Source organism: Rhipicephalus sanguineus, chromosome 1 (assembly GCF_013339695.2).
Source record: "Rhipicephalus sanguineus isolate Rsan-2018 chromosome 1, BIME_Rsan_1.4, whole genome shotgun sequence".
Lineage (NCBI taxonomy): Eukaryota > Metazoa > Arthropoda > Arachnida > Ixodida > Ixodidae > Rhipicephalus > Rhipicephalus sanguineus.
The window spans coordinates 181,093,834-181,107,816 of record NC_051176.1 but is presented as its reverse complement, the minus strand read 5'-3'; the positions used below and the strand labels follow the sequence as shown (position 1 = coordinate 181,107,816).

The window sequence follows — 13,983 nt, the reverse complement described above, 5'->3', positions numbered from 1 at the left end:
CGGAGTGTTTAGACCGCGAAGGATCTTGCGCATTGAAGCCATCAAACTTTTAAGCATACTCTTGCCGTCAGTGTTATCCATCCTGTCTCTCTCCTCACTGCGTTCATCAGCATTATACTGTGAAGGCGTGCACGCGGGTCTTGATGGTAAAGAAAGCCATTGTATCTCCGAGGTATTAGGAGCCAATGAGTGGCTGCCTTGTCTATTCGTCGATGGTAAAGGTACTGAAGCAGATGCGTCTTCATTTCTGACCGGTAAAAGCAAGCGAGGAGGACATGAAGACTGGACCTTCGGTGTTGTTGCTTCGACTTGATGAGCACTGCTGCTTCGTTCGCGTCGGTGTCGTGAACGACGTCTACTGCGCCGGACAGCCCTTGGAGCTTCTCTGTGCGTTGAGTGATCTCCGATCATCTTCTTCATGATAGTTATTTGGTTCCTCATTTTAGACATTCCTTTGAGGTTGCGTCGTGGGCGCCCGAGCAGTTTGGACATTTTGCAGCAGCGTTGCAGTTGCCATCATCATCAGGTCCACCACATCGTTTGTATGTTACAACACCCTTACAAACAGCCCTGACATGCCCGAATTTCATGCATTTGTGACACTGTAGAGGCCTCTGCACGTGAGGGCGTATCGGATGCCTCACTTATCCAACTTCGACGTGTGTAGGCAACGACTGTGATTGGAGCACTACTTTCACACATTGCGACCGTCCAAAGCGGTCAAAACTAAGTACAGCATCCGACTAAAAAAGCAGTTTCTCAAGGCTTGAGTCTGTAATCTCTTCGTCCACATCATAGATGCGCCTGTTGTTGTTTCCTTGTCGTACGCAGAAAATGCGCCAGCTTGAATGTTTCCCAACTGAACAATAGCCTTTAATGCGTCCAGTATAGTCTTTGAATTAACCTCGACTGACAGGATGTTCTTGCGGGTATTTATGGGTATTTCCTCGACTCGGTCAGGGGCGATGCGTTCGAAATACTCCGACAAGCTTTGCCTATTTAGAGAGTTCAGGGTGTCTGTCGCCGTTGTCGGCACGTACGAGATCGTGAAGGACCGCATGCTACTCGCCTTTTTCGGTGCCTGTCGACCAGTCGGCGACGTCCTTCTGATCTTTCTCTTCAGACGGCGGCTTGACACAACGGTGAAATTACTATCCGAGGCCGTGTCTTCGGTGGAAGAGCCATCAGAAGCGTCAATCTGAACCAAGTTGGGGCCGAAGCGGTCACTCACGTCGGACGCACCATGATTTTAAGGGACCACGTCCCCCAGTGTTCTTGTCTCTGATTGCAGCAATCACAGCGAAAATCGAGAAAACTCGGAGAGATCAAAGCTGAAGCTGTTCTCTGCGATCACTCCTTCCTCCTGCGCTCATATTTCTAGTGACGAACACAAACGCCATGAAAAGCAGTGCAAGACAAACTTTCATAAAGCATCTTGCATAAGTGCATCTAGCGAATCCTACAATTAAGCGTCTGAGGTGCATTCTTCCGACGCCAAGAGTTGCGTGAGGATTTGTCTGAGGCTGTACACTTTTAATCAAAGCTAAGAAACAAAATAGAACGAAAGATTTTGACGAAGTTTATGTTTGAGAGAATTTTTATTCAAAATAACTTACAAGAACGCTTCCTTATACATAAAACACTGATCTGAAAAAAGAACATTGGAACTATAAAATAGCCTATAGATGAACTATTTATGTCGCTGCAAAGTAGCACGTGAACAATGCTAAGTATTCCACTGAAACGAACTACAGTTTAGTCAACAAATCGCGTAGCCTTTTCGTTCCTGTTTTTGTGGCCATGGAATTTTGTTGAAGCCGCAGTATCTTAGTACTGCTTGAACGAAGCCTAGCAAGCACCCGAAAGCAGCCAGATACGTAACGTCCTCTGCGTAATGCTCACACAAACAAAGCACTAAGTCTTTCTCCAGTGCTGTGCCCGGTTGCGGGTTTATGATTTATCTGGGCTTTTGCCGCATACCAGCTGCTTCACGTCGCCCCATAGAATGCACGGGCCAACGATGTCTCCTGGTGGAACCTGACAAAGGATAAAATTAACAAGATAAAGAGGTAGCCGATGGAACGAACCACCGACAAATTCGATTTCGTGTAGAACTACAAATTCACAAAAATGATTTCATCGGCAAGCCTCACATTGCGATTGCGGCGTTAAATCTTGGTCACTCACGGCTCGAAACCGACTTGTGTTAGCATAATAAAGGCGTTTCAAATTGCCTCTGAATCTTCGGCTGTGAGAAAACATTTTACTCACCGCTGAAATTAGGGTGATTTTTGAGAGCCTTCGCCGGAGTTACGTGTCAACGCCTGAGTCCGATGGCTGTGCCAGGGATGCCATTGTCGCCGCTGCTGATAGGATTTTTCTGAGGCGTTTTACATTATCATTCACAGTGTTTGAGTATCTCAACTCAGTTTCGAAGTCAAGCTGAAAGAAAGAACATGGAATTAAAATTCACCAACAGATAACACGGCACAGAATAAACAAAACTTCATGGCTCTTTGTTGGTTTAATTATAACGGCACTGTGGGCCAGCAAGAACAATGCAAACGAATTTCGAAGTCTTAACTTTAAGTATGACTTTTAGGCTCGCAACCTGTTTGGAGCAGAAACTGAAAAAAAAAATGCTCAGATTATACTGGGCACTAGCAAAATTTTCTGAAATGTTGCAATTTGAACAAATAAAGAGGAAGATAAGAAGGTGCAGGACTGCCTTACCAGATCTTCGTTCAGTAGATCTGCAGGTAATACCACCACAAGAGCCGTGCTCCTCGGGGTAAACGACGCTTTCAAAAGTGCCTTTACGCAAGACACATATATTCCACTTTTATAGTGTGCCTCTATTTTCTGCACAGATAAAAAATCAAAAAGGTAAAATTTTTCCCAGCAATAACATAATTGCTGAAGTCTGGCGAGTGCCTCTTTCTGAACATTTCGACCCTTTCGGATCAAAAGTTGGTCCTTTCAGACACGAACTGCGTAGGCAGAATCATTAGTTTTGCTCGAGACTAAATGTAGAGAGGTCAATTGTTAGTCTAACATCCCTTAGGACGCAACTGTTAGCCACAAGGGAGGGACGTTGGGGTGCAACCCTTCATCAACAGAGAGGAAGCTCTGAAGGAAAAAAAGACATTGTACGCACGGTGGGAATCGAACCACTGTTTCATCGGTTAGCAGCCGATCGAGCTAAGCAGTGTTCTGCAACTATATTGTTTATGGAAGTGGAACTGAGCATGAGTTTCACGCGCACGGCACGACTCGTCCTCACGCACGTTTAGAAAAGCGTCTCGCATTCTCAGCTGACGATAGCTCGGAAGCAACAAAGCATAAAGCATTACTTTCACTGTTTATTGCGTGGTCTCACAGAATTCGATTGATCGCAAAAGGGTAGAGTTGATTAAGCCGCAAAGATGATATCAAATTTGGTCATTTAGAGCAAAGCATGAAATTTCGGAATGAAAGTGATGTTCACCCCCTCCCTTCGTCTTCTTGCTACCGAGGGCTTAAGATTTAGTCCTTAAAAACTGTAGACGTCGCGCAGTTAGACTTTCCGCTGGACAAATGTCTCCTAAAAGAGCAAACGGTCGTTGTTGTTTCTGAAAGGATGAATAACCCCTTAGAATGCAGATTGATTTATTCGTAGTAGCTGCATGCATATCGACAGAATATGCACTCAGCGCGTTATCGCAGAACTATTTGTCCATTAAGACAAAAAAAAACCGTTAACTGGGGCATCGTATTGACCACATTTCACTGTATCAGTAAATAATTCGTCTCGAATTCCAGGAAAGTCATTCCTGAGATAAACTATTTGTTACACTACTGAGCACCACAAGAAGCACTTCGTTTTTGTACTCACGACACTTTTGTGCTTTTTTAGTGAAAGGTGCAACTCCGAACTGATGGTTTTAACTCGTGTTCTGTTTGTTCTTGAGCCGCTTGGTAAAAAACAGCTTTTCTGTAATACCGTATAATTTCGTCATAAGAACACGACCTGTTTGCCATGGTGCTGCCGCGACAGCTAACACCATCGCCCGCCGAAGCACTGGCTCCACGTACTGGACCGTACGGTAAAACTATGTTTGTGCTGTCTCACAGCAACGCAAATATAATTACACACGACTGCGACTTCACGCAGAAGTATAACATTCTTGAAGATCACGCACTCGTATCTTACAATATAAGGTTAGGTTGTGGCGCCGTCCACAATTAATTCCGCTGTACCCACAGCGTTCTCTTGGCAATAGCGGCTTCAATAGACTGATGCGATGCGCATAATCATACAAAATCCGAACTTGAGCCACGATGTGCAGAACAAACACGCACATTTTATTGTGCCCTTTACGCGGTGGTGTTGTACAATACGACACACCTGTCAAGGCTTCGTAATGTACGCATCGACTGGGTGGATTTGTGGTATAGATTATTTTTCGTAATTTTCGAGGCACCCTGTGGAGGACGGTGGGAGCAAGCGCTGTTTACCCCCACTCGCGAGGAGCGAGGCGGTCACTTCACAAGCGGTGTTGCACCTCCTCAGCCGAAAATGGCCACCGACGTGCATCGCGAGGCGGCGGCCAGTGGCGTAGCCAGGGGGGAGGGGGCACACCGGGCACGTGCCCCCCCCCCCTCCCCCCCGGGAATTTTTTGTTTGCTATGGCATACAGAGCCCACAGTGACACTTGACCACATCTGCTTGCCCAGCCCCCACTTCAAATAAAGGAGGTGCCCCCCCCCCCCCCGAAAAAAATTTCTGCCTAGGCCCCTGGCGGCGGCGAATAAAGCTAACAAGCACATGACGCGGAGACCCGACGACGAGCGAGAGAAATGACTCACAGCCACGGCAGCGAGAGCAACACTCCTACCTTCTTTCTTGTCATCTTTCCCGGTTGACCGCATGACCCAAGTGAAAGCGAAGCTGCAGTATACTCACGGATTGAAACGCCACATCATTTGTTTTACTATAACGACTTCCATGAGCAACTGCTCAAAATAACTGCGTGATGTCACTACATATCTGGCTACGAAAGGTAATGTTGGCTGTCATGTAAGTGTTCGAGTCAAAACGACGCCGCTATGACACAGACGGAATACGCTGGAAACAAAAGTACGTGCACTACTTGGGCCCAAATTTTCACGTTTCAATCTGTTCGTACTGTACAGACGGGTCCACTGTTAAAGGGAACACTTGCGTGCAGGGCATGTTTGGATTTCGCTCTCTTGCAAAAACATAGTGGCTTAGATTTGCATAAAACTACTGGTGGTTGACAGTTCTGCCTCGTTTCGACAACTCTTGCAGTGCGTGAACAATGTTTTCCTGTCCACTAGCTGTTAGAGGGCCAGCAAAATGAAAGGTGCTCATTGGAGTGTTCCCTTTAACAGTGGACCGTACTGTACATATAAAGATCTTGACCTGACACATGCGAAGTTCGGAGGTCCGTAGGAACATTTACTCAATACCCTAAAAACATCCTTCCTCGGAAAATAGCTTTAGCACATATAATTTGTAAAGACGATAGGAAATAATTTGCTTACCTAGATATTCCAAGCGATCATGCGTGCATGGCAGGCGAGTGCTCACAATAAGGACGCCATCCGGCCGGAATTATGGAGTTCGAATAAGCGGCCCTGCGCCGCGTGAGAACTCTGAGCAGTCACATTCGGTGTTCTATAGCACTTATAGCGCGCGGCACACAATGCAGGTCAATCATGTTAAATTACTCGTCACGTTGTTCCTTCTTCGCCATTTTTTACTACCGGACAGCGAGCACTTCAGAAAGTATACACTTGACAGGCAGGAGGACACGATGCAAAAAGTGCCTGCTAAGCCAATGGCTCTAACGGATCTAACCCCGTTTTCCCACTAAAATTCTAAACTGAAGCGAGCGCCACCTTTCAAGGCTTTCGCATGAAAACAGAAAAAAAAATGAAAGATTGCGCAAGTACCAGCAGCAAATCAGAAGCGAGTAACGGTGACGTCGCACGGTTCCCTTGGGGATTCGTATCAGGATATATATCTATGCGTGATGAGGAAAAGCGCGATCGGCGGCGCGATAATTTCCTAAGCGTGGGTTTTCCGGTTCTCACGCATGGAATCCGGCATCACGCTTAAAAGAGAGCGAATGTGGGCTTTCTCGACCCTTCGTCACGCTTGGGTGGAGGAAAACAACAGGTATTTTGAGTCACATGGTGCTCAAAACGAATTTTACGACCCCGAGAAACGCGTTTCACGCTTAATACGCGTGAAAATATTTAGAGTGTAGGACTCAGAATGTAAGTCATAATCTTTTGAGACATTTAAAGGGAGTTTTTTTTCCAAGCAAAGTTAAGTGTTTTAATTCAAATACTACAGAAGAGATTATAAACGTGGTGTTTTTAGCTTCATCACTCAGTGAGACCTGCCATAATCCCTTGGTCCAGTAGTAAGAAGCAATGGCGAGTACTAGTAACATAATCGGTTCTCGGAATAGTGTACGCTATGAAATCAGTTTTACGATATAGAGCCGAAAAACAAATCAGGCGCAGCCTGCACTAAGCCTCTCAAGGCATGAAGGGTTCGCACCTCTCATAGGTCTACGGGCACGTCGTTGTTGGCGTAGGCCATCCATCGCTTCGGGGTCTTCTCGCTGCCGCCGTTGCCTTTCCCGTTCCCTAGTAATCTCTCATTGTACTTGCGGTCTTCGGCTCCCCGCCGTCGCTTCGCAGCCATTTGTTGTGTTAACTGTCGCATTCTTCCTTTTTATTGGACCACCCTATTGAAAAAATCCATATGTACGGAGTCCGCAGATACGGACTTATTGGAATATGGAATGCCATATCACCGTATCATACGGATATCCGTATCTTACGGATTTCCGTATCATACGGATATCCGTATCTTACGGATTTCCGTATCTTACGGATTTCCGTATCTTACGGATTTCCGTATGATACGGTGATATGGCATTCCATATTCCAATAAGTCCGTATCTGCGGACTCCGTACATATGGAATTTTTCAATAGGGCAGTGGTGAGTAGTGGGATTTACCCAATTCATGTGGCACATACGCGTTCATCATGATGATAGTTTTCTGATAGGCCGCCCAGTGGCACATACCCGTTTGATGGCGGTAGTTTTCTTCTTCATTTTTAGTGGACCAGTGGAGAGTAGTGGGATTTACCCAATTTATATTATTTTATTTAGAAAAAAAACCTTACAGGCCTTGTCGGGCATTGAGTAAGGGGAGCATTGTTACAATAACAGGTGAAATACAGTGGAAACAGCTCGAAAATACATTTAAAATACACACACACACACACACACACACACACACACAACACACACACACACATGTTGAACAAGCAGAACCGCGAAATAAATCAAGGCAGTTTAAGTAAAAAGTGTGTACAGACGTTCTCGAAATATTATGATCGCTTATTGACACAATTTGATCAGGAAGACCATTCCAGTGAGATATGGCACGAGGTACAGCTGATAAATTGAAGGCATTAGTTTTACCAAAAATGCGTTTATGATGCGTTTATGATGATTATGTAATCTTGATGAGGTGCGTGTGGGAGTTTCGAGGGGTAATATGCGGTGCTTATCAGAATGGCCATATCTGTGACGCAGACATGTGGCACATACCAGTTCATGGTGATGATAGTTGTTTGGTACGGGGTGAACAAGGAGCGATTATCTAAACAGCTTCGCTGTTGACTGTGCACACACAGAATGTTTCGTCTTCTCTGGGAGCAATGGTTTAGAATCAAATGAGGATACAGAAGGCGAGTGATACCTGCTATCAAAATTTCTTGCGACTTCTGCTCAGCCACATCTTTTTATATCTGTAGATAATATAAAGGTCCCTATGAAACGCTGTCTTGTCCGTGAACCTGAAAGAAACCAGATGTGACTACATCACTGCGGTATAGCTTTCAACGGACGTAAGGTAATCGTAGATTATACAATGGGCCGTAGACTCACTGGCTACTCTTCGGAACACAATCGCAATGTCATTATCGTCAATATCTGCAATGACATTATCGCCAATAACACAAAGTCTCTAAGCCCCCGGTACAATTTCCTGCGGCCTGAAGAATGCCACTATGCCACTAAGCGTCTCATGCGCAGGCGGCTCAGATTTCTCTTATTTTTCATTTTGACCAGCATTAGTCAGTTTACGCTCCCTTGAGAATTGGCAGTGCGTCGTTGATAATGCAATGTCCTTGAAATTCTGCAGCTATGGTTATGCATTCATAATGCACGCTCAGTGATCCATCGAAGGCTTGTACGCACATTGTCATACTAGCATATAGACGACCGGCATCCAGTCGACCGACCGGCATCCATTAATGACAAAGACAGAAGCACCACACTTTTCAAGGGCCTTCATTTCCACGTCGTGTACCTTCACAGGCGTAAAGCTTGAAGATACCAAAGAAATGGCCTGGCTGCAGCTACAGAGGTTTTAATGCCCTGTAGATAACTTATGTGGAAGCAATGTGTCGCGTAAGGCGGTAAGTGATTCATAACCTTGATCAAAGTCGTCACGGATGTTTCTGAGAGGTTCATTTTGGAGCTGCCTTCCCACTGAGATGACGAAATGACTCTGGAGGTTCCCCTTCAGCTTATATAAATGACGTTCAAGCATTTATTCTACCGCTTCGCTGCCTTCGAGAAATAACAGTTGGCGGTAAGGTTTGCTGACAATGTAGTTGGTCATTAAAAGTTACTGGACTTTTGCGCCGACATTGATGTCAAATATTGACGCACAAGCCATCGGTTAGCGTAGCTACACCTGCTGTCGTATATATATATATATATATATATATATATATATATATATATATATATATATATATATATATACGTGACAGTGTAAATAATGAGGATCCCGTCCCGGCCGCGGTGGCTGCATTTTCAAAGGAGGCGAAAATGTTTGAGGCCCGTGAACTTAGATTTAGGTGCACGTTAAAGAACCCCAGGTGGTCGAAATTTCCGGAGCCCTCCACTACCGCATCCCTCATAATCATATCGTGGTTTTGGGACGTTAAACCCCAGGTATTGTTATAAATAATGAGGAGGGGTATCCGGGCACAAACACAGCACCAGATTGGTGTGCGCCTTTTCTCTGTCGCCATCGCACTCGAGTCTTTCAAAAGATGACTACCATTTTCAGGTTAATGAATAATGCTATATGCGCTGCTTAGCAGTACTTGCAATGCTCGCCGAGTCGCTGTGTTGGAGGGGCTAAAAAGAAAGCAGCTTGTGACTTATTTCTCCGAGAAGGATCAACGCAAGAGCGAGGAAAGAAGTACGTTTGCGGAAAGCTAAGATGGGCTTCCACATTTCTGTAAAAGGCATTTGAGATGAAAAGTGAAATTCTCGGAAACGATAGAGAATTACAACTGCGGAACATAAAAAATCATAACCTCCAGATAGAGAGCACGAAGTTGCGTGGTCCCGTAACGGCCAGGGGCTTTGGTGCGCAGGAAGAAAATTTCCTGGAAGTAAGAGTCGCAGCCGGGCATCCGCATCCGCGTACGTGCCCGGCAAAGGCAGCAGGTTATTTTGGAAGAATTGAGAGAGGGACATAGAGAGAGCGTGGGAGCCCAATACGGGGGCGTGTGCTTGGACGCTCTTCTACAGACCGACGCTGTGGACCATTTTCCTTAAAGCTCCTCGAAGAATCTCAATCGCGGCCCTTGAAACAAAGCACACGAAGTCGGTTCGTGTCCTCCGTCGAGGTGGAAAAGACCGCCGGTGTTTCCTTGTCGGTGAAACGTAAGAACGCTCTTGCCAAAATTGTCGTCGCGCGCACGTTGTGTCGTTGCCTTGCGCCAGTCGGTTAGGACACATCCAGTTGAAGACTGCTGACAGATGCGTGATGCTGGTGTCGATCACGCTTATCGATCACGCTTATCGCTCACCCTTATGAGTATAGCTTCCTTCTCTTATTGTAAGTGACTCAGCGTATCTGAGCTACGTGACGCCTGTGAGTTCTTATGCTAGCGATATCTAGGCGGCTAATACATATCTCGTGACTTGTGCAACCAAATCTACCCTCCCCTACATAAACAGCACGCCATGCAAAGTTCCAGCGCAGGCGCTTACTTCTGGCATACGGCTCGTTGTGTCAGCGAACATCGGCAATACCCTTTCGTTCGCTTGACGCGAAAGTGCGTGTCAAAAAATGAAGCCGTATTTACGCAAATTTCTTGTCAAAAGTATTGTGACCTCTTAGGACACACATTTATAATCAGTGAGTCACCTCCAGCGTCGCTTTCAAATCCATGGCTTTATCTGTGATTGCCGATAAGCCGGACTCTTAGCACATAAAACTTATGCAGCTCTTTGAGCTCGCCGACCGCAATGACACAACGCTGGTATTCTTGTATGTAAAAAAAAAAAAGAAAAAAAAACATTTCTTTTGTTGTCGGAGCGTCGTATCACCAGGCCTTTCGGCTCACCAGAAACTCGTAATTCAATGCGCGTCACAATATTCACCATGGGCAACAACAACGAGGGCTGCTGGGAATGTTCCAAAATAGCACAAGGGACCCAATAAATGCATAAATGCTGAAAGTTTGGTTAGCAACGAATCATTATTGAAATTCAAAACTAAATCATTTGAACTTGATGGGAGATGTAGACATGCATGAAACGACTTTAGGCCTTGGCAAGCGTAAATTTAATCTGTACTCTTCTTCATCTATCCTCTTCCCGGGGAAAGCAGCCCGTTCACAAGCATAGAGGAATTAGGTAGCAGGCAGACAACCACTTTTCCTGTGGTTGAGGCGGCTTATCAGTGGACTTAAAGCGGGCGTATCCGGCCGGAGCACGTCGGGCATTAGGCCAAAGAAACAAGGCTTTTTCACACACAAAAAAAATGTGAGGACTACATGCTTTTAACGACGCAAATATACCTAGATCACACGAGCATCTGAATAATTCGTGCCTTAATTCGGTGGCAGATTACCATGCTCACAGTCAGAGATTGAATGATTTTATGACAAGCGCGAAAAATTCTAATATAGCATTTCAGGAGTATCGTCGTTAAGCTTCGTGAACCGCGCAGCGTTTTTTAGAGGTGTGGTACGCTTATTCACACTAAGAGCTCAGTGTCGCAGCCAGCGTTCGTACACTCTGTAGATTCCCGCCCCATTCAGAAATCGAAAGAAGCAAACGTACCGGAAATGAGGGAACTAGCGATTTACACAAAACACGTGTTTGACTTTTTTTCTTTTCACAAAACTCCTAGCTACAAGCTACAGGCCATCCAGTTCTACCAGGACATCCTGTTTGACGAAAGCACCATAATCACAACCTACTCCACTCTTTATTGCCGATGCACTAAATGAATGATTTCGTAAGCTACGCCTTCATACACGAGGCTACTGTGGAAAGGCCGCAAATGGCGACTTAGATGCTACGAAAAATATAGTCTATTACTTCCTCGATTTCCTATGCTCTTCATCGTTTACTTGATATGTGATATTTATTGGGTTCATCGTTTACTTACGTAGAGCCATGCCCAGAACTTCGAGCATCTGACTGTTTCAAACAAGGTTTCTTGTTTTGTTTTTACATATTACCAAGGTAAACAAATGGGTTACAGTTCAACCGTGTTCATTTTAAAAGAGGGAAAAAATACAGGATAATTAAGCCTGTTTATGTCAAGCAGTTTCTAGCTATCACAGTTCTGCGTAAAACCTGACGCAATTGTGCCCGCTTAACACATGTCGATTCAGTTATTCCACTAGGGTTTACTGCCAGTGTCCTCCGACATGCGGTTGGCGTTTAGTGTAGTAGCTGCACTGCTTGGCTGCGAAATTACGTGTGCTTTTAAGTCTAAATTTTAATGCGCTAATACTCCATGCTTTCGATCTCCACTGTCATCATGAAAGCCGTCAGCAGAGCTATGCCTTCCGCCTGTACTCTTTAGGTGGAAATTCAAGAGCAATTTGTCACTTGGATGTCCACCCGAAGAAAAAACAGGGGGCAGAATCTATAGTTTCCGATCTTTGTAAGCGCCCTTTGCGCTTGGATGGTCGCCTACGCCTATGACAAATCCAGCTTCATGACTGGATAAAATTTTCATATAGGAACAATTACATCATGAGATGTTCTAGTCCATACAGTCGCAGAAAAATATTACATATGAATTGAAGTCGCTACGTTGATGCATGGTAGAAATGTTCCAGACTGATCACTACATACTGTTGCACGAGCGTGAAGGAAGGATTCCCTCGATTACTTGCTAGTTGTGCTAATACTCCTCAACTTGCAACATCTCAGCAAGGAAAACAGCAATGTATCACTGTGATTTCTCATCGAAGTTACGCACCAGATCGACCTCCCAGCAGACTGCATCAATTGCATTTAGACGCGCTGTAAGAAGTAGCGCGATCAAGTGCAAAGCGTCCTATGCACGTGTACCATTACGAAGGCTGAGGGACAATGAGCTCTTTTTTTTTTTTGCCGCTCGAGGTTACAATCCCGTGCTTCCCTACCTTTCGAGAACTGCTGTCCCCATGCAGAGCTTTTTTGTTTTCAGGCTGAGTTCCCAGCGGTAAGCCACTGCTTGTGAATTCACTTGCTCGAAAGAAGCAGTAGCCGGGCGACTGTTGCATGCTTACCTTGATTTGAGACGTCATGTCGTCTCGCAGCCGGCGCTGTGTCCCCACCTAAGCTGTCCGAAATCCAGAATGGCAAGAAACCGCGCGTGCGTTTGCAAAGGGCCATTTATAGCTTTGGCTGGGCAGTGTGGGAGATCCCTCGCCGCCGGAGCCACGAACGAGGGAGGGAATGTGCCGTGACGGAATTGGGAAGGGCGTCCTTCTCCGCACTGGACCAGGAAAGAGGGTCGCCGCCAGCTACCGTCCAGCCAGCGCTCTTCCTCTCGCGCGGCCCTTCACACGTCATCCGCGAGCAACGCTGCAATACTCTCGCTTCGCCTTCCACGTGTTCCTGCTTTCTCTTCCTCGCGGTAGCCGTGTACACATACACGGTACGCGATTCTGCGTATGTCTTCGGCTCGATGCACAGTTACCAGTTATAGAAAAACCGGGCCGCCTCTACCCCCCTCCTATACCAACGGTCGCGCGTGCTAGTCGAAGAGCGGCCTGGAGGAAGATCGCAATGTTCTCGGCCGGCATGCGTGCATATCCTCCAGCCAGCCGTGTTTTGTTTCTGGCGCCGGTCCGGCCACCGCCGCCGGTGGTGATTCCCTTTCACCCTCGCGCGCGACCTTAACCGGCAGCGGCGGCGTTTGTGTGGCGCCTCTTTGAGAAGAAAGAAGTGCGCGTACTATTTTTAGGACGGCCACTCTGGAGGTCTACAGTGCGAGTAGCTGACGGAACGCGAGGCGCGCGTTTGTGTTGCCTGAATCGAGCCGCTGGTTCTCCTCGGGCTAGCCGTTATGGACCGCTCTCTCAGCGCGTTCGCCGACGTCTCGCCGGACCGTCCGCGTCTCGCCAAGCGCGCACGCTGAGGTTGTGTTATTCTTGCACACCTTCTAGTATTTTCGGCTACAGCAAAATGCCACAACAAAGGGAGCTCAAGTTCAGCGCTGCAAACAGGTGGCCTCTAACAACGCTGCAGTATCAAGCGTGATCATTTACTTTTTCTTGGAACTGCTAAGGTAAAAAGATACGTTAGTGGTTAAAAATACATTCCTGCTGGGTATTTGCAGACGGCATCTATTTGCTCCCGTCTGCGGTGACGTTAACTTACCCTCATTTCGCGCCACACCTAGGTTAGGCTCTAGAATAAATCTTCTTCCTATTCATGCTCTGGATGAGAAAAAGGGGATGTAGCTTCGGATAGAGCCTTCATTCGGTGATTAACGCACTTTAGGAGAGGTGTAGCGCAAAAAGCGAACCAGGGGAGCTATGATGTCGACGACAAGCGCTTGTCGTCGTCGTTAATCATCCTGTGGTCCGTCCTTTGAACTCCACTCATGCTCAAGTATGGAACGCCAACTATC

General features: G+C 46.3%; 1 protein-coding gene across 1 annotated transcript in view; it reads right to left on the bottom strand.

The window, feature by feature from the left end:
* LOC119387299 (uncharacterized) overlaps positions 1-13,190 on the bottom strand; it is a 36,246-nt gene extending 23,056 nt beyond the window's left edge. The window contains exon 1 of the mRNA XM_037654644.2: positions 12,635-13,190. Coding sequence (XP_037510572.1) covers positions 12,635-12,652 — 18 coding nt within the window. The 5' untranslated portion in view covers positions 12,653-13,190. The remainder of the gene's footprint in view (positions 1-12,634) is intronic.
* Positions 13,191-13,983: the final 793 nt, after the last annotated feature.